The 27,721-nt window shown below is 30.7% G+C and overlaps 2 protein-coding genes across 5 annotated transcripts; both read right to left on the bottom strand.

Moving 5' to 3' along the window:
• Positions 1-620: 620 nt before the first annotated feature.
• On the bottom strand, positions 621-19,507 carry LOC125076062 (roquin-1). 4 transcript variants are annotated; one of them, XM_047688003.1, is made up of 16 exons: positions 19,433-19,507; positions 15,155-15,317; positions 14,024-14,216; positions 12,437-12,600; positions 12,056-12,193; positions 11,876-11,983; positions 11,473-11,806; positions 11,011-11,172; positions 5,641-5,776; positions 4,422-4,615; positions 3,884-3,983; positions 3,177-3,487; positions 2,955-3,055; positions 2,380-2,439; positions 2,126-2,233; positions 621-1,845 (listed from the first exon to the last, which is right to left on the bottom strand). In XM_047688003.1, the coding sequence occupies exons 2-16, from the start codon at positions 15,314-15,316 to the stop codon at positions 1,777-1,779; spliced, it is 2,340 nt and encodes a 779-aa protein (XP_047543959.1). In that variant the 5' UTR covers position 15,317; positions 19,433-19,507; the 3' UTR covers positions 621-1,776. The 4 variants fall into 4 exon arrangements, with proteins under 4 accessions (XP_047543959.1, XP_047543957.1, XP_047543956.1 ...); XM_047688001.1 differs by lacking the exon at positions 19,433-19,507 and adding an exon at positions 17,627-17,643 and having other exon boundaries at positions 14,030-14,216; XM_047688000.1 differs by lacking the exon at positions 19,433-19,507 and adding an exon at positions 17,627-17,643.
• A 2,930-nt stretch (positions 19,508-22,437) lies between these two features.
• LOC125075833 (putative peptidyl-prolyl cis-trans isomerase dodo) lies at positions 22,438-27,178 on the bottom strand. Its single transcript, XM_047687626.1, has 3 exons — positions 26,980-27,178; positions 23,145-23,360; positions 22,438-22,912 (listed from the first exon to the last, which is right to left on the bottom strand). Exons 1-3 carry the CDS (start codon positions 27,041-27,043, stop codon positions 22,692-22,694), a joined length of 501 nt encoding a protein of 166 aa, XP_047543582.1. The 5' UTR covers positions 27,044-27,178; the 3' UTR covers positions 22,438-22,691.
• Between the last annotated feature and the right edge of the window lie 543 nt (positions 27,179-27,721).

The raw sequence follows: 27,721 nt of genomic DNA on the forward strand, positions 1-27,721 counted from the left end.
AAAAACATCATTCTTCAAGCTACTTACTTAAATATACTTTTGATGTGATGAATTTGTATTGCACAAATTGGATTGAAATGGACCTAAAAGTGTACACTGCAATACGTTCAACTTACTGTTTTAAATAAAGCGCTTTTGTATGCTTTTCAACGTACGTTTATAAATTTTTTGTATTTATTTTATCAGATAACCAGACATCGTCTTTCCTTAATAATGTTTTTTAAAATTTTCTGTGTACGTCCTACGTATTAAATTGAAAATGTCTAACTTGGCTTTATACTTTATACATTTATACATATACGTAAATTATAGTTTCATGAAAGAACAGATATATCGAAATATATATTACAGTAACAATTTATATGTGTTTTACCTTAATTGTTAACTGTAATATATTAAGGATATATTAGAAGTTAACGCCAAACAAATGTCGCTTAAATTATTGGAGAAAATAATTATCACAATATCGTAATCAGTACGGTACCTAATTAGCTAATTTGTATTATTTGATAGCAAATTATATTAAATTAAAACTATTTACACCAAGTTATGACTTATTAAACTAAAATATAAATATTAAAGTAAATTTTTCAATAAAAATATTATTTAGTCCTTTTTAATTTAATATAATGTCAGCGAGTTAAGTAATTTTGATTTAATAAATTTACGCCGTATTGTTTTGTCTCTCGAAGAATTTTATAAACGCATTTTTAGTGCATAGCATCTTATACCGTTTTATATATAAAAAGTCAGTGACACTAATAATAAAAGTAATCGAAATATATTAAGTCCGTTTAAAAATTGATTTCTCAAATCAACGAACGATTTTATAAAACGATACAAAAAATATTTTTTTTTGTTAAATAAAACCGTTACTGAAAATTATATCAAATTAAAAATCAATATTTTGCGATGACGATTGCGATATTAGGACGGACGAACAGACTGATGGGCATCAGGCGGTCACCGAAGTTATATTTTATGACTTTGTTCTTATCAGTACGGAACCCTAAAAATTAGTTCCAAGATAAAACAAATTATTTCACTTTCACTTACAATATATGAACGATGAATGTCTGACTTTATTATTTTATTTGCCTAATCACATAGGCTATAAATTTAGAGGAAAGTTAAATGCGACCACAATACGGCGAAGTCTCTTCTAGTGTCAATTCATTTATTGCCGTAAAGGCAAACGTTAATAACTTTATTACAAATTTAAATAAATATATAATTTATTAGTTTGTCTATAAAAATACCAAGGAGCGTCATGAGTTGTTTTTCATAGACTTTGTTACTTCACGAGATAAAATTATACATTAAAACGTGTCTTCTTTTAATGAGTGTCATATATTCCGTTTAGATATTATTAAGCATCCGAGACACTAAGGACAGCTTCTACGAATCGTCGAAGTCAAACTAGGTCCTACAAACATTTATTTACGTCACTACTAATCCTATTGCGTAATTCTATATTAAAGGAAGATGAGTAATTACAATGGAAGTACGATTTTATAGTTAATCTTTTCTTGCATTCAATACAAGTTATACTTGAAGTCTTTGATTATTTATTTTTTTAATAAATATAAAATCTTCTCATTTATTTTTAATAAATAAGAAGTTCTAATATCCAATAAGATCTTCAAAGACTCGATACAACTTATAAGAAATGCGTCCGTCTCTGTCAACTTGCGTTGATTATTCTTATCTTTCAACCTAAAGTCGTTACATTTGATAATTTATATTTGGTATGAGATAGTAACTCAGTATCGACATTTAATCAGTGCTTTTGAACTCGGTGTCGATACGGCGCTCCAGGGCCTGCAGTTCCTCCTCTAGTTCTTCCTGTGAACAATACAAATTGATTAATTATTGTTACCAACTGTATTTATAAACAATGTAGTCATAATATATTAAAGTATCCTAGATCTGAATGTTATTGAAGTGAAAAAACCTCTTTCAATAATGAGAGTATTATTTCAAAGTCGAACTGAAATGCAACGATTCGGAATAGAACGTCTTTGGGTCAAAATAATCTTTTTTGGGTGTATATAGTAAAACTGAACACATGGGCAGATTATATGAATATGAGAATTAAGAATAAGGTTAATGCGATAAGTCTTACATCATCAGCTCTGATTGCCAGCTCAGAAGTCACGGCTGCCATGCGTTCAGCTACCGCCCCGAGTCTGTCGGCTCCGACAGCCCGCCTGTCACTCGGTACAGCGAATATCTGCCAAACATATTTTCATAACTTACCCAAACCTTAACTTTCGATAATTTAAACGAGGACACCTGATCCAATCATCTTTATTTATCCACGGTATCATTGAAATAAATGGATTATTTTAAAGGGAACGTGAGTAAAATATAACTTACATCCTCTGGAGTAGAGGGTCCGTGTGGAAGAGTGTTCCTCATAGAGTCGAAATTAAAAACCTGCAACAAAGTACGATCGTGATGATAACAGATGATGTTTTTATTTTAAAGGTACACCTTATTTGATCCTGTGACTAAAATATCAAAATAAAATTTTAATAAAGCATTTCTGTACGTAACGGTTAAGAATTTCAACCCAAATTCTTCAATTTGTTATTTAGTTAACTAATAGTGGAATTCTAATTATACTAACGGTTAGTTGGTGCAACTATATCATAAATATAAGCCAAACCTATATATAAAAAGAAGCCTAAACTTAAACATATTTTTTTTCAACATTTTATTCCTAAAAATCTTCCATATGAACTTTCCTCCCTCATTTATTGAGGATGGATTTCCTATAGCTGAAACAAATATATGGCATATGGCATGTTCCACAAGCCATAAACATTCCCGCCGTAAGAGTAATAATTTCTTAGATAGTCATCAACTTAACGAAGATTTCGTGTCCCTTGAGCCTGAAGTTACACTGGTTTACAACATTATCAACTAAATTCCATTAATGTTTTACTCACACTATTGGTTGGCCAAGATGGTTCAATGCGGCGGTCACGTGGTACGACAGCGAAGGCCGACGCCTCAACTCGATAGTCAGGCAAGAGCTCTGAGGGTATCGCTGTTTAAAAAAAAAATTGGAATTGTTTAACCCAATACATACATAGCTGCATTTAATTTTGGAAAACATAATATACAACGCATTTATTAAATTAGTAACAAGACAAATATGACGAACTTACGATCATCGAATGTGTATGGGCTAATATTTCGCGGAGCCTCGTGTTGCACCGGTACAAACATATTTGGCATCGGTGGAGGCATGGTCTGTTCTTGGTTCGGGTAGCCGGTTATCGGTCCAGTATTGGTTGCGCCTTGGAATACGGGATTGACGAATTCTTGCCGTGGAAACTGGATATTGTTTGAGGGTTCATCGTGCATGGCGACTACTCCGTAACGGCCGTAGTAAGGTCGATCCGGTATTGGGACTATCATGGAATTTTGATTTATACCCAATTGTGCTTGGTTGTGCATCAGGGCAGAAGCGTAGTTCCTAAAAAGTAATTTACTGAGGTAAGGACTAAATTTGATTTATGATGGAGTAATGAGTCCTTGTTTGCTCCAGTTTAAAATAGCTTTAAATATTTTTACCAAATCGTATCTGTTCGCGTAATAATGGTTTTACAATATGACGGTGTAAATTTTTTATGTATTTTGTTTGTATGTATGTATGTATGTATTTGTAGTATGTAAACACGATACTCAAGCTGATTTACAGTTAATCCGAAATAAATAAATTTGAAAACAAATGTAACTCGTGGTTTCCAAAGTTTAATCTTTTCAAACTTAATTTAAGATACATTAACAAGTTCGATCCTTCTAAAAGCTTAATTTTGTTTGGGGAAAACTAACAAGACGCTATTGAATGAAACATTAAAATGTAACTTACTGAGGTTGCTGGATACAATCTGCACGTTGATTATCAGCGCCATATTCCTGATTTGTGAGCAGTTCTTGTGGCATCGGTTGTGTCGGTAGTGTGGTTATCGCTATACAAAAAACATGGATATATAAATATGAATACGTAAACTTTCCTCCTCAGTATTTTATCCTGCGGGTTTAAATAAAGTTATACATTTTTTCATGAACTTGATTTTCTAAAATCCTAAAATGCGCTATCATCTATAGACGAGACTATATATAAAGGCACGGCCAAATGTTTATTTTTAAACGATAAGGTATGGTTACTATTTCTTACTTGTCTACCATCAGATGGCTAATTTTCTAGTCACTACCTACTTCTACTAAGAAATAATAAATTAGGTAAGACGACGACAGGCGATATTTCAAACAAACATTTTATGAAAATCTAAAATATGTACATAATTATATTTCCTTCTACCGTACAATTGTCAATATTTAGCAGACATCGCTAATGAATGAGCCCGATGGCTGGCTGTATCCAAAGTACTGGAGAATATACTAACACTGGACGTTGTAGTTGTCAATATGCGGATGTTGAGCGAGGGGCTGCGGTGGAGGCATTGGGAACCTCTGGTACATCTGCGGGAGGGGGAGCGGCTGAGGCAGTTGCTGCAGCGGCAATGCAGGTGGCAGCGGGGGCATGTACGTGTAGTTGCCATTGGTTATAGCCTGGTTTGTATTTGGCAATGCCCTGTACCTGTAAAATTTTACTTAAAAATTACCCTTTCCTTACCCACATCAGTCAAAGGTGGCCAATCTCGCACGAGGCTTGCCAACTACGAAGGACATATTTTAATGGAGGTGTGTATCTAATTACATAATTGCATTCTGTATATCCTCACTTTAGTGGAATTATGGCATCCCGACCCGCCCGTAAATCGAGATCCTTTTTTTAATGGTATTGGTTAATGGTCAGTGGTCACCAATGGCGGTGTAAGAAATATTAACCATTCCTTACTTCGCCAATGCACCACCAACCTTGGGAACTAAGATGTTATGTCCCTTTTGCCTGTAGTTACACTGGCTCTCCCTTCAAATCGGAGCACAACAATACTGAGTACTGTTGTTTGGTGGTAGAATATCTGATGAGTGGATCTACCCAGACTTGCATGCACAAAGCCCTACCACCAAGTAAAGTATCTATACGTGCATTCTGAGGCACGAAAATGTGACACTGCCAAGTTCTTAATTCCCATCGAATGTTTATGATACTGGTACTTGACGAACCTCATACGCAAATAGCAACAGCATTACACGTTAACCTCTTGACGAAAAAGTCAATTAAATATAAAACTAATTTCCTCCGAAAGAAACAATATAATTACATTTTATTCATTATTAATAAGCGTCATGAATAAGCATATTTGACTCAAAGATTTTAAACAGGCATAATGAGAAGTCTGTGTGACCGTTGTTTGTGTCAATGTAGTTGCTTTCGTACGATACAAATAATAAAGACATCATAGGCAATCCTTTGGCCCAATCGTTATATAACATATCTATCACTAAACATATAATAATAAGTTCGCAATATAAGTTGCTTTTTTATAACCAGAAATACTATAAACTCGCATATGCAGCGGAACATAAAATGAACGAAAACTTTTTTAACAAATTAAATATATTTCGCGTTGCTGTGATAAAAAGTAATAGCTTATATATACAATTATATATTATTAATAATCATACAATATTAATAGTATGTATTCATTTTTTCTTTACCTTTCCAATTCTTCTTCATAATGAGCGAAGGTGCAGGAGTTGCCCCTCGGGCAGTAGGACCTGGTCACTGCATCCCTGCACATTGCTGTCTTGTACTTGTGAGTCGGGGTAGTCGCAGTCTGCGGCGAAGGCTGGCCTGTATTGGCAAAATTTAATTATAACATTTACAATTGAATCTATACTGTTAAATGTGCGAATGTGCATTTTATATTACGTAACAATTAATTCAAATAATTAACTGAAAATATTCGCTTAACGTTACGTAACATTTGTCCATTTGCACATGCAAGCACGCGAGCGGTACACAATTGATTTTATCAAAACGCATTACAAAAAAAATTGTATTTATCCAAAATTTCGTAACTTTGTGTTAGATCCGGGTGTTACTGGCATAAATAATTCTACAGGGAGATTAAAGTGTAATAAACAAAACAATTATTACCTGAATATTGATATTCTGAAAGTGAGACAGATCAATTACATCAATTCGCAACATGCAAACAAACACAACACACAAGTCACGTCGCAAAAGCAGAAATATCTCTGATTTACAAGACATACACCCAAGAATGACAATCGAATAAACTTATACATATAAATATATATTATGAAACAAACTAAAATTCGTCGCGTATATAAATAACACATCAATTTGATAAAAAAAAAAAAACAACCAAAATGTTATAGCAATAAGACATAGGCTATATAAATGTATATAAGACCATACTTAATATTTGCATTTATAACATACAATAGAAGGCACAATTATATTCAAACAACAGTAATTAAAAACACTAAAGAAATATAATAGTATAGTATAATTTTTGATTTCATTTTAATTTACTCTGGATGTTATTGATGATGCATCAAAACGAGAACTGATTTTTATGACCGAGTATGTTATTCGGAAATTAATCCATTAATAATATATAATGAAAAAAAAAATGATTTTAATAATTAATTAAAATCACTTATGATACGTCCTACTCCGTCTGAGTAGCGACAATAGAGAACAGATAATTTGTACGGGTGCGTTTTCATGTTCGCGGAATAAGAGGATTGGAGGAGGGGTGATTAAGCTCTTAAGGATTGTAAATTGTTCATTAACTCATAATTAGTATAAATACGAGGTTTCATTGTAATTTAAAAATTATTCTTTGAACTATCGTCAACCAATCAATATAAACGGGAGTGAAAAGTAAAATATGGAAAATATCGAATATCGTGCCGTTATAAAGTTCCTTACCTAACAAGGATGTGTTCTGAATGATCTGTTCCGACCATACTGAATGAGATGTTATTGGCTTACGGCGACTCTTGCCCAGGAAAAACCACAAGTGGAACAATTTATTTAAACAAGGAAGGAAATTACTTGAAGACGACCCGAGGCCGTGCAGAACCATCGAGGTGACCATGCCAGAACTTATGGTTAAAGGTGTGCTGCTACTGCGCGACAACGCGCCCGTCCACAAGAGCCGCGTTGCTATTTCTGCCCTGCATAAGGTGGGCTTCGACATTTTGAATCACCCACCCAACAGTCCAAACCCGGCTTCGAGTGAATACTACCTTTTTCCAAAAATGAAATAAAAAGCTACGGGGTAAAAAATTTACCTTAATTTAATATTAAAAAATTTAGTTTCGGCGTATTTTGATGATATTTTTTTAAGATATATTTTTATGATATATGTTATAAATAAATTATTTGAAAGATCTGAAAAATATATCCGTCTTGCAGGTGAATATATTAAAAAGGAAAAATAATTTGGGGTTTTTATGTCTCCCCTATATGCCCCATTCCGCGAATATAAAAACGCTCCCTCTTATGAAGATGTTATTGTAGTGTACAAATAAAATAACAGTAATCCCATTCGTTCTTTAAACAAATATTTCAAGTCAGTCAGCAACGATTTACTAGAAGAGGGCGCCAAACACACCAGCACTATGTTCGACACCAAATTACCCTAAGAGATATCAAAACATTAAATATAAATAAAAAAATTAGACCTCTACTTTGTTTTTCGTGAGTAAATAGAAGTAAGTCACACGGTCACCTCTGTCAATGATATGTCCAATCCATCAAGGATCTCAAAATCAAATACATTAGTAACAATTAACATTTTAACACTGTGTTGTAGATATAGTACTAGAAATACTAGAAATACTGTTTAACTTTACAACATTTTTATAATTATCGGTTAATATTTTAAATGAACCAATGTATTTAATACTTATATAATATTTCGAAACATAAATTGAAAATAATAGACTTAATAGGCTTTAAAATATAAGGTTAATCTGAAATTCGATTTAATCGATTTAATCGATTTAATCCGAACCGCTTGGCAACACTTCTTTTCAAACGGATGCAAAAACTGTTCGAACGCAAAGTCAGATTAAACCTGTCCGTTAAAACTGAAATTAACTTAACCAGCATACGGGTGCCGCTAATCATTCCCGTAGCTTTATTTGACGTCTCAGTTATTGACAAATTACAACAACATTTAGATTATTACAAGTTATTTGTATAAATCGTTCGAAAGTACTGGAGTTTAAGTCGAAGTGGACTAATGTCTTGAAACTGAACCTATGAAAGTCGCCGCTGGCCGGTCACTTAGTTGCATGTGTGAGAAATATCATACTTTTAAAACTAGTAGTCATACAAATCAATCAATTTGAGATTGTTTTTGTCAGGTCCGATGGCGGCACATCGAGGACCTATCTATCGGTTTTATATTTATTGAACGGTAAGATGCGTAGTCAATACGCATGCGCGTTATCCCGTTAGCGGATGTTTATTTTTAGCGCGACTTTATAGAATTAAAGGCAAGTGATAATTTCCATTATAACAATTAAAAAAATTATTAATTTTTCTTGACAGACAAAGCTTTATAGTCGGCAGACTGTTTAACTTATCAGTAAATATAAATTGCCAAACTATTAGGCTATTCAGCTTCATCCCAAATAATATTATAAACAGGAGAGTATCATTTTTATTTGATAAGGTTTAACAGCAAAGAAGCCCCCCCCCCTCCCCCTTCCACAATCCGCTAGTAGGGCCTAATAGTCATATACCAAATAATAACTTTATTACATGACCAACACTTAAATGTTTTCAACTCAGGACAGCAAATACAGTTTACGTCAACTTTAGCCGCGTTTCAGCCTTTCAGCATGCAACACTTAATAACCGGAGACAGGTGCTTACATACGTAGACCGGTTGCACATCACCAGCGAATCCTAAAAAGCCCGTATTCAATCTCTCTTCAACACTGTTTGCCGCCTCATTAAATATAATGTACGCTCGAAGAAAATTATCTCGGATAATCGGAGTATTGAATTGGACCGAAATCGGTCGGGGCATCGGATAATTATTAACGAACCCAATTCTATTGCAGCTGTGCACATTAAAATGCAATGGGTACTGCAAGATTACAGAGATGTTATAGATCGTTTCAAACAAATTTTCATTATTTGTTTCTGGAACGCCGAACACGTCGAGGTTGTATCCTTGCAATTGCTGTTCCGCAATATAGAGTCTATATAGAATATCATCAATGCTACTGGAAACTCTCCGATTTATTTGTTTCTTCATTTCTTCCAAAACGTACATCATAAAATTGACGGCGACTTCAACGTTCGACATTTTATTTAAATGTATTTAACTTAATTCGAAATTGTATATAAGATGGCGAATATCCTATGTAATACTCGTGACAGGAAAGTTAACGCTCGTAATATACTTTCCAGATTTGTAAACCCCCCTCACTACTCAGTATTTGTTCTTTCATCAAACGGTCAGCAATTTTTAATAGTCGAAGTTCTATGTTGACGTAATAATATTCCTTTTTTGAAATGCTATTGTATTCTCATGGAGTAATCTGAACGCATAATGTCACTACACCAAATTGAGAATTAATGAATTATTCTGACTACGGTAGCCAAAATATCGCTTCGTTATAAAAACAAAGATAATTAATGAATATTAACATCCAGGAATATGATAACAATAAAACACTTTTTAATTAAAAATTAAATTTCAATCATTTTTATAGCCAACTACGCATTTGTCATGCGACGCACTTTCACCGCGAACAATTTTTAAACTTTCTGATTGATATCACTTCACTTGTTTTTATAGTTATTTGACTGCTTAGACATCAGATTAGATATACACAGCGACCCATTGATTAGGACAAATATATAAATTTTATTTGATTCTTGATAGCGAATGCACGTCTATAACTATTAAACACCGGGAGAGCTATGCAGCCGATAACAACGAAACGATGCTACTATTTTCCTGTGTCAAAACGAGATGACGAGATTGCATATTATTGATTTATAAAATATATATTTATTCTCAGAATTGGTTGTTACCTTTTACATCAGAATAAACGTGAACGTTAAGAGTAGTTATGTATAACATTGGCAAAATTTTGCTTTTTTTTTTTAATGAATCATGACGCTCATGGCTCTAAAAAAAGTATTTAATTGGAAAATACAAAACATAATATTTTTTTATGAAATTGATATTAAAAAAATCCTGATACACGAGAAATGAGTACTTATATACATAAAAATTTTGAAAAAATAAAACTCAAGCATACTTAATTATATTATAAAAAAATCAAGAAAAATATTTAATACTAGTTGTCGACGCAGATTCGCTCGCGTTTATGGGGTTGGTCATTAGTTGTTAATAAAAAAAAGTATTTGGCATGAAGCAAGCTTTACTTCCTTAAGGATAAAACTTGCATCTTGCTCTGGTTCAGTGGTTTGACCGTGTAAGAGCAACAGACAGACAGAAAGAGTTACTTTCGCATTTACAATATTAGTATAGACCTGATATGATGCGAGGAAACGTGCATGACAGGCATATTCAATGGAATATTCTCTAAATGCAAACCAAATGCATAATTAACTAACAAAAATTGCCATCGAAAAAAAGACGGCCTGCGGTTACTCGATATACACATAAAGTACCGTACATCATACATCTATAATCATAATCAAAATAAACTAAAATTAATTGAAAACAATTTCATTTATCCGTTTGTTACATTAATTTTCATTTTTAAAAATTTCTTAGCCACATAATTAAGAATCTTGATTTAGCTTTTCCTATAATTTAAATGTAAAAATAAATTATATTTATTTTCACGATCGTGTGTAATAATCGTTGTAAGATTTTATTAACTAATTCATTTAGAGAATTATTTAGAGAAAAATCTGTTGTAAAATTACAAATAACGTGCATGTACCTAACAACGAGGCTCATTCGTAGAGTCTATTCCACGAGCAGATTGATAAATATATGAAAGAACGTAAATCAAAAGTAGAAGATTAGTAATAAGTATAAAGTAACTCACTAGTCGATGGTTCGATACATCTCTCCTGCAGGATGTGCTTCTGGTTGTGATTCGAGTCGCGACCAGAGGCTTGTTGCTGTAGATAGTGGATAAGACCGGAAACGACTTCTTTTATTGCCTTGATCATCTCGGCCAGCTGTTGCCATGTAGGACTTTTCGCATCTGGACAATATGAAAACCATTTTTAATAACTAAACTTGTCATAATTTACCTCCACCATCCCGCATTAACGCCGGAGAGGAGACTTTAGGCGAGTCAGACATATACGGACTGTTCGTTTCCTTTTTATTTTGTGAAAATTATTAATAATAATAGGAAATAATGATAAAGTTAGTCGAGAAGACATAATCAACTAAATAACAAAATTCTACAAGAATGACCTTGAGTTATATTTCCATAGTATAATTAAATAAGATGCAGTTGTAAGCTTATTAAAAATTTAAAATATTATATATTACTCACCAGGACTAGCATCGATATTGGCGAGCCGGTCGAGATGCATACTAATGACGACCAGCTGCGCCGGGTCACCAGTCCTTTGCAAAGCTATGAACAGCTCCTGCACCGACTGCGCGAACGACTGGGGTGTTTGCAGTTTGTCGATTATACTTTGCATGTGGCTCTTGTGCGCGGTATCCCCGTAGAGGAGGGCGCTCCACTGGTCAGGGGCTATCCTCAGACCCGCCTCGGTCGCTATTTGGACTATCTGCGCATCGTGTTCCCGACGCAGCAATTCGTATGTCCGGAATTCCTCCTTCAGTTGCATTAGTGATGAATCACACTCGCGCTTTGATACCTAAGAGATTATCACGTATTAATAAATTTCATCATTACCTTTATTAGTTTTAGTTTTAAATCGTCTAACCTTAAAACAAGAAGCTCTGTACAGAAGCTGGACGACGTGGCCTATACTAGTTTTGGAAGCCTGCGGAAAATGAGGCTCTAATCTTTGGACAACAAACATCACTAACACCTGTAGACAAAAAAACACCATAATTAAATTTGTACAAATTAAACAAACAATAAAGAAAGTATATATTTTTACCTTTCTGGAAAGGGCGGAACCATCTTCTAGCGCCAAAAGGACAAGTTTTAAGACTTCTTCTTGCATTGCTGGACCTAAAAACTGACAGCCGCGAGCTCTCACCGCTGCCCACAGATTCGCACTAAGTTGTTGAGGGTTCTATGAAATAAACAGAGTTTATAAAAGCAGTTATTTATCAAACAGTAATGGTCACTAATAGTTAATATATACGCTGTTATATAAAAATTAGAAGAGCCTTGAACTTAATTATTATCATAGTATATGAGATAAATATAAATAATATAATACTATCAAGACTTTGAATTTAGAAAGTACACCCCTTATAACTCACTATTTTGCACAATACTCGTCCTTTTAAGAAATGAAAGCCTGGAAAGTAACCTGGTGCTGAAGAATCAGTTCAGTGACAGTCCTCTCCCCAAGAGATCGCGCCGCTCGTGCCGCCCTCCCCCTGCCCTCCTCGTCAGTGATGGCACATTGAAGCAACGTCACCAACTTGCGTTGCATGGGCCTCGACAACCGGTTACCCGCCGTGCTATTATTCGCTATACGAACAAAATATTGCTATATTATTATATATATTAATATTGAGCAGAGGTGGCCCGTGGTTAGAACGCGTGCATCTTAACCGATGATTTCGGGTTCAAACCCAAGCGACCCAACACCACTGAATTTTCATGTGCTTTATTTGTGTTTATAATTCATCTCGTGCTCGGTGGTAAAGGAAAACATTGTGAGGAACCTGCATGTGTCTAATTTCAACGAAAACCTGCCACATGTTTATTCCACCAACCCGCACTGTGGTGAAACAGCGTGGTGGAATATGCTCCAAAACTTCTCCTCACAGGGAGAGGCCTTAGCCTAGCAGTGGGAAATTCACAGGGTGTTAATGTTTATGAACAAAACATTGCAAAATACAATACAATGAAATCAATCATAACAAGTTATCCAATAACTAACAAAGGTTACATAAAAACTTCTTTAATAAAACCTTTATTGAATTTAAAATAGCGACTCACTCTTAGAAATTGACATTGAAAATAATTCTTTCGTAATAAACGGCTTTGCGAGAACGTTCGAAGTTTCTTTTGAAGTTTACAGGACAGTAAAGAAATATTTAACCGGCGGAGTGAAGACAAACAAGTCTCTGAATGGCATTTGCTTATAGCTCATGACCTTTAGACACAATACAACACTTTTTGTTTTCCAATTAAAATTATTTTCCTTTTAATTAAATTTCAAAGCCCCAATAACAACTTTCCGACATTCAAAAATTATATTTTTGCGAAACCATAATTAATATCAGAGATTATTAATTAATCGTCGATTATTTATTTTGTTATTGCGGTTGGAACATACTTGTATCCTATTTACATAGTATCGAAAGATTGACAGATATGATGAACGTGCGTCTGTCGACATATACTACCACAAATACTACCAAGCGAATGAGATTATTTTGATCAACAAATATAAATGAAAGATTTATATATTACATAAGGATTTAAATATATATAAAGTTAATTAATTACGAGATTCTCAATCTTTAAAAATGATCAAACTACCATTGAATGATTATGTCATCGTAGTTGATATCTGAACTATTATACATGTTTCCTGCAATACTGATTTCAATTAACGCGTGTTCTTGTCATTGTAACGATTTATAAACATATGTTTCTCACGTACTCGTTTATATGTAATTGAGCATTTTATTTACCTTCGTACATTTACTTCTATAGCATATGATGTAATCATTTAAATAAAGAAAATAACTATAAAGAAAATTATAAGTTAGAGAGAGATTTTCTTGTAAAATACAATTATATTCCCCCGAGACAAAATCTGCTCAATAAAATCAAATACAATTGAATTTCATTTTTTAAATGATTTTCTCTATTACAAGTTAAAAACAAATCTAATTCAACTAGCTTATGTTATGCATATCAATATCATAAATAAACTGACCATTACCACAGAGTTTAAGGTAGATGGCAAGGTGTTCGAGGCATCGCACGATGACGTCATACGCATGACGGTCGTGCTCGGACAACGCCTGTATGCAGGGTGGGTGGTAGGGCTGCGCGGGCGGGGTATACCCGGCTAACTGTAGCAGCGCCGTGTTCACTACTAATTCTTCGGGCTCTGCGTGGATTACTGTCTAACATATTAAAACATACTTATTAAGTATATAATCTACATAAATAAATAAAATTTAAGTGTCTCTTTGTGATTATAAAAATATCTGAATCTTGTAAGGTAAAAATATGGTCATTTACTAATTTTCAAAACTTAAACTAAATGCACTATTGTTTTTACTGTTTGCAGAAAGGTATCTCTTAGTCTTTATTTCATCATAATCGGTCGAGTCTATCAAAACTTATAACATCATTTATATTGTATTTATAATATTTGTATCACTAATTTAACACGGGCTAAAAACCGGCAGGCTTATGTAACATCTATTTAAATATATAGCACGATAAATAAATTCTAATTCATTTATTCAGTTCGTTTACAAAAAAAAATTATCTATACTTACTATTCCGATATTCCTTACTTTAAAACAGTTTATTTCTTTTTTGTAGCTAATATAAATATATATACCAATTATTTATTATATCGTATATCAAACTCTATTAGAAAAACCCTTTATCTCTTTCTCTATTTATTATAAGTAAACATCGTGATTGTAACTACGAAATTAAGATCGGCAGCTTCGTTTTTGTCAACACGAACATTTCTGTACACCATAAAAATCACTACAATATAAAAGATGAACTAGTTGCACAAATATTGATACGAATTGTATTCTTATAAGTTCGACTCTCCCTATGAATTCAATATGAAATATTGTGTGAATAGATCACACCGGATGTTCCTTGTTTATTGCTGCTTTACCATAACGAGAATGAACCGAGAATGATTTGCTATCGAATTTAAAACGTATATCACGAGTAACTTCTCTCTTTATATAATACGAAATAGATCTTTGGACTCGGTTATATTTATTTTATTACAAATTAATTTTACAGACTACTTATTTTAAATGAGCTTAGTGATCGAGAATTTTCGTTTTTACATTAAAAGCAAGTTAACCTGATCAAAAGGGCATTGTTTTCTATGCAAATGCTTAAGACAGTGACCACATAGGGTGTGACCGCATCCAAGACTGATAGGGCTCCGCGGAGGGGGGCCAAACTCGCGACAGCACACCGGACAATTGAGGTAGTCCGTCCATTGCGGCGCCTGGATTGGCATTCTAAAACAACAACAATATATTAGCCTTATTTGATATAACATTTATAATACAGACAATCATTTATTTCTAACAGGCAAAGTGACCATATTAATTGACTACTACTTACTACTGAAACACACATTACTGGACTTATCTTAATGTAATCGTTATGACTGCAATAACTCTTCTAAACTGACCCTTGACACAGGAACGCAATCATTTTTTATTAAGTATTTTTTAATCATAATCTATATTCAATGCTGCACCAATGAGCAAGAATACAAATCCGAAGTCATATATCTCAGTTCTATTTTAAATACTAGTTTTTTAATTTCCATTGTTGATAAAAATTTAGACAATAGTGCGCAAAATAGTAACCAGCACCAATATGGATTCTAGTGTTATAATTCAATTTTGTACAAAAAATATTTTTTGTACAAAAATAATGTCACACCCACACACAACTGTTTTTATTCAAAAACATTAATTAATACATGATACATGAGTGCAATACTAAATTAAAAATAAAAATAGTGAATTTAATGATGATATACAAAAAAAAAAATATTATGTTTTTCCGAGTGAAAATTCTAATTCGGAGTCAATGAAAGCTTCACATAGAACTGAAATAAAGGACGAAATTAAAAAAAAAAAAGACATTTAATATACAAACAGTCTCTTACTGACAACAAGAAGGCAGGCAAGATAATAATGTACTAGGGGTCTGAAGCAGACTTTTACAGAAATACACATACACAGTTTACGGCTAAGAGCCTAAGTAATAAAGAGTGGTACCTACAAGGTTCAAACCCAACCTGCACAATGGAAAATTTGATGAAAGGCCAAGATTTTATTTAGAACATTTGAAGTGTATCCTACCTATAATGTCTTGGGCATGCAAAGCTGTAGAACCATTTTTATTTTTAAAATAAGTAAAAATTAATACATCTTAGCTCACGATTCAAATTTCATCATAAAATTTCTTAGCAATTTTATGATTAAATTTTTTCAAAATATTTAACTATTGTGTTAACAAAACAATATATCTCAAAATAGATTTGATGAAAGTTTCACAAAGAACTGAAATAATAGATATCATTCTTAATACATTGACGAGATATTGAGAAAATAATGATCTTTATAATATTAATATTCCTTATATAAATATGTATATAATAATGCACTTATTGCTTCTGATATAAGATAAACGTAAAAACTTTAACTTTCTATTTTATACTTTCAATGGAAGGCAATATAATTATATTGCTTTCCAAATAAACGAACATATATTTAGGGGGTTGATTGCTTGTATTTGAATAAAACAAATAATATTTTTAAAATAACAAGAAGAAAATTAATCAGAATTTGTATTATAACATAGCTCTATCATAAATAATTATATATTAATAGGAGTTTTCATTACTTTCAACTGCTGACATCTGTGATAAATTTCATTCATAGAGAGAAAAAAATAGTATTGACATACTACTTATTATTGTGATTCAATTTGATAAGTAATATGCAATATGTCATTAATATTTTAAAAACATTCTCATTAGAAAACTTCATAGAGAGTAAAATGAACATACATTGAAACATACATTCTTTCACCTTTCAGAACATACATGTTAGTAGTGAAATTAGTTTTAAGAGAACAAGTAAATTTTTGGCTCATTTTTCTAATGATGAACCTTATTTCGAGGCCCTAAAATCAATGTTCATATAACTGAAATTATTATAGTACTGATATTTAAAAATATATAATGCTCACAATGTTTTAAACAAACCATGCTGTGTTATATTGTAAAATAATTAATTTAAATAGATCGAAATCATAATATAATTACTCTTGTTTATGAAAAGATACAACTAAACATTAGGAAACATTAATATATATTTATTTAAGTTTTTTTGTTTTTATCTAAGGTTTTTTGCCATTATTTTACTAAAATATATCAATTAATAATAAATTATTCAACCTAACATAATTTAATGGGATTAATTAATTATTTCAATTATTTTTTACCCTAAATTTTATAAATGGTCCATTTTCCCCTGTAACAATGTCTAACAGATATCTATAACTTGAGAAGATAGAAGACAAGCAGATGGGTAAACTGACAAAGTAGTCAACCTGTGGTAAGAAATCATCTCGGAACACTGACAACAACGTAGGCTTTAGACATGCAATTCATGCAATCACTCTTAAACCTAATAATTTGTGTATTGTGTTTGTATGTTTGTTGATATAAGTACTTACCTTTCACCTCTATATAAAACAACACAGTGTATTGTTGTTTGATAGTTAAATATCATGAGGTGATACCTACCGTGTATAGATAGGCCAGTACAGGACCCTAACCCCAGTTATTTGATCAATTTTATAATACAACATACTGATAGTAATTTTTAATACACACTGCACATTTGTTCACTGTATTGATTGCTCACTTCACTTTGTGATCTCATTTTTACTTAATACTTTTTCCTTTGTATGTTTTAACCACACCATAGTGCTCTAAAAACAAAATTGTACAGGTGTTGCTATATGACATGTATTACCAACATCTGTTATAAATATATTCAATCAACTATTCTCTATTATAAGTTGGTACACCTATTTTATTGATTTTGTCTTAACATTCGAAATTTGAATGTGGAGTACTGTTGCATGTTTGCAATTATGAGTTCTATTTCAATATACATATAAAATAGAATCTAATGTACACTGTTAATCATTTGGTAACATTGATGTACTACAATATAATTTAAAGGAAATTTTGTTAATTTAAATCATAATAAATGAAAATAAAAACTTATTTTAACACAACTATTGTTTTGATATGCTTGCAGTTAATATAAAGTCATAGGTATATTGAAATATATGTAGTCAACACATCAACACTTATGAACTTAAGACAAAAACAATAATTAAGTATAAGATGAAAAGGTTATTATAGGTTTAAGAAGTTTGTTTTATTGTGGGAATTTAATAACTATAATCTGTTTTAAATTAAATAAGCTTTAATCTTTTAGTATCACATGCAATATATCTCTAAAGATGTTATATCTCTAAAATGTTACACAAACAACAACAACATCAAATTTCCTAACAAACTGTATCAACTTTCTTTGAATTGTAAGTAAATATTGTGAAATATATAGATTTTTAAAGATGATTTTATATTTTGAGAGTTATTCTCACAATGGATTATTATAATATCATTAATCTCAAAAAAAAGGAATTGTTTTTGAAGTTGAAATTGTTTGAGTTCCACATCACATTATCTAGCTATAATATGAAATAAAATTTTCCTATTACAATTGAAATTCTTGATAATGTGCTGTATCTAATAATGTGCTAAAATGGACAGCCTTTAATTTTTTTATTCTAATAAAAAATATGAAACATGATTTACAATAATACTCTTATAATAAAATTAAATAAACATCCTACCTGTTCATACTATTTACATACACCTACTCTCTCCTACTTGATTGAATTACCTATTTATATTAAAACTAATAATATTCACATGTAGAAGAAAATGTAGACAATTATTATTTCCAAATGACATCTAACTTTTTTTAATAAATTGTTTAACTAGTGTTTGATTCTTTTGATACATATGTTATTATAAATACAATTTTTGTATATGTTTTACAGTAAAATATTGAATATTAATTAAGTAAATAATAAAGGGTAATATTACATTTTACACTTTTAGGTAACTTTCTATCAAATTTATTGGTAAAGAAGTATAAAAAAATGCTTTATATATATTTACTATATTTGTAGGCTTTGAATATATTATAAAAGACTAATAAAATCGTCGCGTCATTGAATTGGACGGTGACATAAAGATAGGTATTTTTATATAATCTACTCATATTGTATTTGTGCTCCAATATTTTTTTATTTAATAATGACTAGTCAATGATTTCAATGACCTATTGAAATCAGAAAAGATTTATTGTTAATAAAAATAGAAAAATTCTGAAAAATTGACGTGCGAAAATTGCCACCTAGGCAGTAAGTAGGGAGAGTTTTATGAACAGCCACCTGCGTTACTATGAAAAATACACTTTTATGTTCAGTATAAAGTTATTACTAAAGAATATTTTTTTGCAATTACCTCAAAAATAACACGAACACTCATCACAAAAATAACACATTTAGCTTCTACCCACTTCAAATCATGATCCGTCACTCGTCAGCACCAGTAGCAATGTTGCCAGATCGGACATAAAGTATGTTAGTATTCAGTTTTAGTCTGTAGGTAAATTTCAGAATGGTAAAAAATAAAAGAAATAAAATATAGGCAATTTTTCAATACCAAAGCCATGGAAGGCACATCTCCTAACGACAATACAAGGTAAACTTTTTTTCTTCAAAAACCCGCGAAAGGAAGTCAGCGGCAATTTTTCTAGTTTTTTTAATTCCTTAAAGTTTCCAGAAAAGTAAACATAAAGCCAATTGTGAACTCAAACTTCCTTTTAGATTTTTTTTAATTAAACCACAAAGGACTTTTGAAAGTTTTCTAGGATTTCTGATACAATTACAATATGATTACAAATTATCTAAGGCCTATTCCTTTTTATTTTCAAATATTTAAACTAAACTAATCTACTTTAAATCTTCAATTTCTAAAAGTAGTTACTAGTGATACTTAAAAGTTATAAATTTTGTTCAGTAAATTTCTTCCTTTTATTTGGATGCTATAATTATTCAAACACTGTATTGTATGGCGTTAATTGATGCCTGTAAGTTCTGTTAGCAAAACTAACCCCAGATGATTTAAGTGCTGATAATACAAATCGTGTACAAATTGTAAATGTTTTAGAAGGTGGGAGTAAACAAAAACTTAATTGAAATTATTCTTTTTAAATATGTGACCCCTGCGCTTATATACAAATATAATGTAGTTTAAAATTGCAATTGAAGTTAAATAGCTGAACAAGAGAATGGGCGTGATATACAAATATTTTTTTACTGTTGAGCTAACTGTGCCTCGTAATTTCCTGTAATTTCAATATCGTTAACGTTACTGTTCTGCCCGTGTGGTTTATAGACCATAGTGTGGTGTTCAAATGTCTATAAATATTTTTTGGGCTGTCGCAATAGCATTTTTTTATAAGTTTTTTATTTTTATTTTGTGTTGTCAATACTCAATTGGTGACTTGTAGACCTGACAGCGCGGTAAAGTTTATAAAAAAATATATTGTGCAGGTACAAATTACTTACTATATATATCATAAGTTCATAAGATTCAGCCAGCGTTTGCAATGTAAGCGCAAAAAATAGTGAATATTTACATCACAATTGAAACCTCTAAAATCGAAGAATGAATTTTGGATTTTTTGTTAAAATAGTAGTTTTTATTAGTATTTGTTAAACTACATTTATTTGTTATCTTTTCCGCTATTGATATAACTGTTTTAAATATGTTCGTTAATCTGTGTTTTCATATCAGTTGTACTACTCTCTACTCTTAGACAAATCTAGTAAATATTAAGCAAAATAGCATATTAAGATGTCTGTCATGCAGGAAATTTTTGATTCAGGGAGTTAAAATACTCCAATTTGAATATTTAAGCCACACATGGACACACCTGCATCTATGTTTTACGATATAACTATTAATCAAACCAATTTTGATTTCTTATTCATATCTCGTATGATCCTCTTACCTTATTTATAACTCAAAATATACCACTATTTTTTTCTTGTTACTGCGGTTCTCTTACTCTTCATTAATAAATTGCACCCATGCAAATCCTGAACAGGTTGCTTGTAAAGTATGTTAATCAGGCTTATATAATTAAAATGTGAGGAATGTGAATAAAATTGAATAGTATATATTATTCATTTATTTCCGAATATTACATTTTTCTTAGATACATTGTAAAGAACATGAAATATTGAGACACCAATAATTTAGGAACAGAGAAGACAACGGACGGCCTGGCCGTTTACATCTAAACTCATTGATTCTACACATTTATACCATAATAACTAGGTACTAAGTAACAATATTTTAAATCAATCCTTGTGCTTGAAGTAAGGTAAATTTAAAAAATAAGAATAAAATAAAATTACAGTAGAGTATTATTTATTTGTATTTTGTTTCCAGTCTGCTTTGTTTTATGTAAAAACAATTTATTGTTATTTTTGACAAGGAGTAGTTTTACTTTTTTTGCCACTGCTTTTATAAAAAAAAACCCTTAGATATACTTTAAAAGTTATCAAAACAAGTTTAATGTATCTCCATAAAATAAGTAATAATAATAATTTACAATATGATTATTAGATGTTTTTATATTTTAACTTTAATGAATCATAACTTCGGAAATAAAAAAAAAACATTAAGATCAATGCTGTTATACAAACTAGTCATACATAGCTAAATATGTTGATAACACATTAATATATAAAACAAAAAATTTTGAGTTTTAAAAATATTTTTGTATAATATGTAATACACTATTGTTGGAAAATCGTTTTATATATTATATAACAGTCAACTGCAATTTTATTTTATTATAGTTACAATGTATTAGTTTCTGTGATTTGAGTTGAGTTTATGTGATCAAAAACAGCTAAAAAGTTTTCATCACTGGGTATTAAAATGCTGGATCATCTGGGAATATGATGTTGCATTTTCAATATAAACTAGGTCATAATGAAAGAATAGTAAATATAAAGTATGAAATGAAATTCAAAAGTATAAAATAATGTGAAAAGTATGGTGCAATACTGTTATATTCTGATAAATTTCTTATTTTTTAACAATATATTTAGACACCTTGAACATTTCCTCTACCACTACAGATATGGGAAAAATAAGATAATACAACATTTTAGATAATATATGTTAATCACTACAGTTAAATCTTCAATAAATAAATATAAATTTGAATATTTATTCATTGCTACAAATATCCATTCTCATCGAGAATAAATATTTCAAATATATATAAATTTATTTATTGTAAGAATTGTAGACACATAAAATATTTGAATTAACCACTAACATTTAGATTTTAATAAAAGTTTTAATTTTCTTTTCCAATGAGATTAGCCATGTCAGTCATAAATCTGTTTGCAGTTTGTTAATAAAATTAAAAATAAATGCAAGAAAGTAAAAAAGTCAATTTATTGTATTACATATTCGACAACATAAAATTAACAAATTAGTTTGTAGAATACAAAATTCACATGTTCACACTAAAGTGTGAAAGTAAGATAAGATACTTTGAATTAATCAGAAATTGGCGACTAAGAATTGATTTTTTCTTAAAAAAAAAAACGATTTAAAATTGTAATGTGAACATGTTTATACATACAACTTAATTTTTTTGGTTTAACATAGTAGAATACATTACAGAAACTATTTAAGCCGTCCTTACGATAATATGGAGGCCAGAATCAGTATCAACCACTTGGCTCAGTTGACCAATCTTGAGCGAAAAGGCCACATCCTCAAATGCTTTCTGCATCTGTCCCTTCTTGAAACGACCCAAATCTCCGTTGCGCTTGGCTGATGAGCAATCAGAATAAGTCTTGGCGAGTTCCTCAAAAGACAGCTCCTTGTTCACAATCCTCTTGCGAAACTCTGTAAGTACATTCCATTATCCACATATGACAGTACCGTAAGTTTTTTTAACTTCTTCATAGAAGTATATTTAATGACTTTATTATGATAGAATAAATTAAGAAAATTACATTTGTACATATTTACTTCAGTAATTGTGTTTATGTTAATCAATTGTACAGTTTTGAAAGATTGATTTTATATTTTTATTATTTAAGATGTTTTTTTTGAATAATCTATAACTTATAATTACCTTTTAACATCTCCAGAGCTTCTTCCTTTGTCCTAGTGATGTTCTCTTCGCGCCAAGAAGATGGGCGCCGGCTCCCAGCATGCTTCACAAGCAGATGGCTGCATTGTATTTGAATGGGACAGACATCACCATCATCCTCATCTACCAAAGGAGCAGGACCATCTGGCTTGTCCCACTGAGACTTTTTGGTATGAGTGTTCAAGAAGTATATCATACCTGTAATTTTATGCATAATATTTTAAATATATACATTAAAATTTTTTCTTGGTAGCACAACAATGTTATTTATGCAAATTGCAATATTATGAAATAATATTTTCTAATTATATTTATCTTTAAAGTATATTTATTCATCATGTTATATTTATTTTATTAATAATTTAAACCTGAGAGGATTTGTTATATTTGATAATGGCTCACCATTTTCATTGAACAACATTGGATTATAACAGAAAAGTATGTAAGTACCTAATAACAATAATAAAAAAAAATTATAAAAATAAATTATTCCCCGAAAATAATATATTATATATACAATTAATGAATGTACATTTGGTGTGATATAAACATAATATGTTTGCAGCAAACCAAATGTATGTTCTTGAGTCTATTATTTAAAATAAGTTCAAATAAGTTATCAAAATAAAAACCTATAGTCTATTCCAATCAAATAAGGAATGAAGATAATCAAACCTTAGATTTTTATGCATTCCACACGATTTTCTAATAGCTCTGCTATATTGTGCACTAATAAAACTTATTGATTAATATCTATATAAAAGATTATTCCACTTAAATACTTTATTTTTTGCAGATTCATAACGTATATTACAGATTAATCAAGCTGTTGACCAATGATATCGCGTAAATTAAATGTTGTTTATTTTGCTTTCGTTCTCTTTTAGTTGGAATAGACTATACATAACATGAGAAACTATAAGTGATTTGGTTCAGAGACCGATAATAATCAAAAAGATCTTAAATAATCGGCTTCTATGTATTTATCGCGCTGACATGTATTGGCTTCAAATGTTAATATAATTTGATAATAAACAGTCGTCTAAAAATTTAAGTTGTTGAAGTATAATTTTTGATCAACATTTCAATTGACAACATAATTTTTTGCCATGCCTCATGTTTTCGATTTGATTAAGGCAATAAGGTGGCTATAGTAATGCAGTGAAACCATAACCATTCAATAATTTTAATGGTTTGTGTGTATAATAATATTGCCTTTCAACAATTTCATATTTTAATTGTTATATTTGTGATATAGGCTGTTTTAAGAACTTAGGGCGTGTCCGGCGAAACTATCTTTGTATATTATTAAAATGTCATCGCGATCGATTAAACGAATATCATAACGTATGCAACGCCACCTATTGGAAAACACCTTTTCTTCGTCAAACCATGTCGTGTCTAATAATTTCAAACACCAACATGTTTTAGATTTTTTTTAGGTTGGCGGATGGGTCACCTAATGGTGAGTGCTCACCACTCAAAATTCAAAATAAACTTTATTCAAGTAGGGTAACAAGCACTTTTGAATCGTCATTTAACAAACTATATAAAGTAAAGCTACCACCGGTTCGGAACGTAGATTCTACCGAGAAGAACCAGCAAGAAACCAGTAGTTACTCTTTTTCAACATCTAAAAATACAGTCATATGTTAGTTAAATACAATTATATATGTATGTGATATATCCTGCCTGGAAGTCAACAAGCATTACATCCATACTTTTTTATCATCTATATAATCTTGTATACAATAATTTTTCTTCTTTACCAATGTATTTTTTACAAATGATTTGAATTTATGAAATGGTAAAGTTTAAAGTGTCTGCGAAATTTTATTATAAAAACGGATACCTTGGCCCAAGAATGATTTATTCTCTTTGCGGAGTCGGAAACTTGGCATTATAAGCTCATCCTTACTTCTTGTGCACATACAATGATTATAACTGATTTTATGAAAGTGATATATTAAAATATATCACTTTTAAATAAAATGTAAAATAAATAAATTATTTATTAATTACTATTGACAATATTATGAAACTAGTGTGTTTCTATATTAGACAACTATTATATAAACACTTTTTTAGGTCCAATTACCATTAAATTGATGATAGTATACATTTATTAGATTTTAAAAGAACTGTTGTTGCAGTCTTGAATAAAAATAAATTAAATAAAACAGCAGATCAATGTCTTCGTCTTCATTAACCATAAAGTAATATTTGAAATCTTTGGATCAGTTTTGGTTATTAGAATCTCATATTGTGATGTTCAACTGATGATTGATACACTTGGTATCATATCCTCTTGGACTTTGATATGCATGAAATTACCTTCTATAATATATTTCACTCCAAATAATTTAATTATTTGGCCTCCATATGTCCATTTAAATAAGTTTAAAGAGGATCAAATAAAAAAAAGTAAGAGAGTAATAGCAAATAAAATTTGCTATTTTATCAACAAATGCAATGTGAAAAAGTGTCTTTATCATAATAGCACATCACTTTATGAAGATCATTTTCATTCTTAATGGATCAATAAACTTCATCAGTCATTTGATTATGAACTGAATAAGCATTCAGTTTCATTCTTTAAGAACAGAAAGTCATATCTTCCTATTTACATTTCAGAAGATTGTCTCATTTTATCAGCTCTACTAAGAATAGGACACTAATAATTATATTAATAATCATAGTCATTATTTCCCATTGCAATTCTCACTGTTTAAATGTTTCTGAATATAAGTGACAATTTACATGCATGTCTGATTGATTAATATATCTTTATTTATACAAATACAACACATTGAACTACTTATTTCCCCTTTAATTTTACTTCCAAAAAATTCCGAGAACAGTTTTGTCCACACTCAAAATGCTATTTTTTTTGCAAATCCAATGTGAAAATAATAGTTTTATCAAGCTGTTGACTAATAATATTGCATGTTTTTGCTGTCAAATTTTGTTTAAATGGCTTTTCTCCTCTTATTGGTTGCTATGGTTGTAGCAGAGTATTTATGAGTTATGCATTTAATGAAATGTTCATTATAATTTTTCCATGTAAAAACAGACTTTATAAACTGCATAATAATGAATTATCATTCAACTCTAAATAAAAGTACACAACATATTCTCCTCATTTAAATACCTTTATATACAAATAGTGCCCTCTAGTTGGAAGTTTCAGCAAAGCGGAGAATACAAAAATTGTCTTCTTCTGAATTACATATATGTGCAAACTAATTAAACTGAATTAAAATTTTTTGTTCCAATGTGTGTACATAAAGGCCCCAAATCACTGTAAGGTAACAAATTTTGTCATAGACAGACTATCTTGTCTTAGAAGGAAATGAAGGATATCATCATGACACCATAAACTAATGTCTTGACATGGATTAAGTGATATAACACCTGAGTCAATGACAATATAATGTTAATATCACACAGGATATTCAGTTTCCTGCTTCAAAATACAATAGGACAGACTATGTAAACTGATAATATAACCATAAAGCTAAGATAAAAGGCTTTGACCAGTATGGCATCAGTATAGGATTCCCTAAGCTAATAACAGTCTAACATATTATACTTAATGTATAAAAATTGACTAATCATTAACGTTCACTACGTTGTTTTATAATGACTTATTTTCATTAAATCAAGCATGCTCTTTAATTGTAGAATAGAATCGAGTTAAATTAATTACTTATTTTTTTGATAAAAGGCACCGGTACGACTAATTTTAGTTCGAGGTCTAAAAATCAATAAAGGATGCAGGGTAGGTAATAAATAATGAAATTGTATATGCTCTTACCAGTACTCCTGCTTTTACGTGCTTCCCACCCCTCTGGAAGTGTTTCTTCTGATGTTGAAGCCATTTTCTAAAGATTTATCACCTCTTTTAAGTAACCCAACGAAATATTAGCTTTTTCTTTAGTGTTAATGACAATCCGTTAAATACCCGACACGACGTGCACAAAACGATATCAAGAATAAAGTAGAGGAAATAGGGTTGCAAACTGAACTAGTGTTGCAAACCGAACTAGTGTTGCATATCGATAGTTAAGGTGTTAGCGATAGCATTGATAGTCTATCGATAGTATTGTCAATACAATCGATAGTATCGATAGCTCCCCATGAGCAATACTATCTATAGTATTGCAAAACCTATTAATTTTAACCTAAACTATCAATAGTATCGCTGCTATCTTTAGTATTGCTTACAGAGAGCTAGCGATACTATCGATAGTATTAATAGTTTCGATCATAACGATATTATCGTTAGTACTATCGATATCTTGAATAGTTTATATTAGTATTTAAAAAAAATGTTTAGACCTAGTTATGTATCGTAATGATAACATAATTTTAGTTATAAACCGAAGTAAAAAAAAAAGAAATTATTAAAACAATCATCAAAAATATATTCCCATATCCACTTTATTAATTATTGTCTGTTATGCAGGAAAATAAAAATGGTTTTGCTGAATGAGATTTGTTGAAATTTAAATTAAAAAAAAATTCAGGTTAACGAGAAAAAATGAATGCCGCATGTC

This window comes from Vanessa atalanta, chromosome Z (genome assembly GCF_905147765.1).
Source record: "Vanessa atalanta chromosome Z, ilVanAtal1.2, whole genome shotgun sequence".
Lineage (NCBI taxonomy): Eukaryota > Metazoa > Arthropoda > Insecta > Lepidoptera > Nymphalidae > Vanessa > Vanessa atalanta.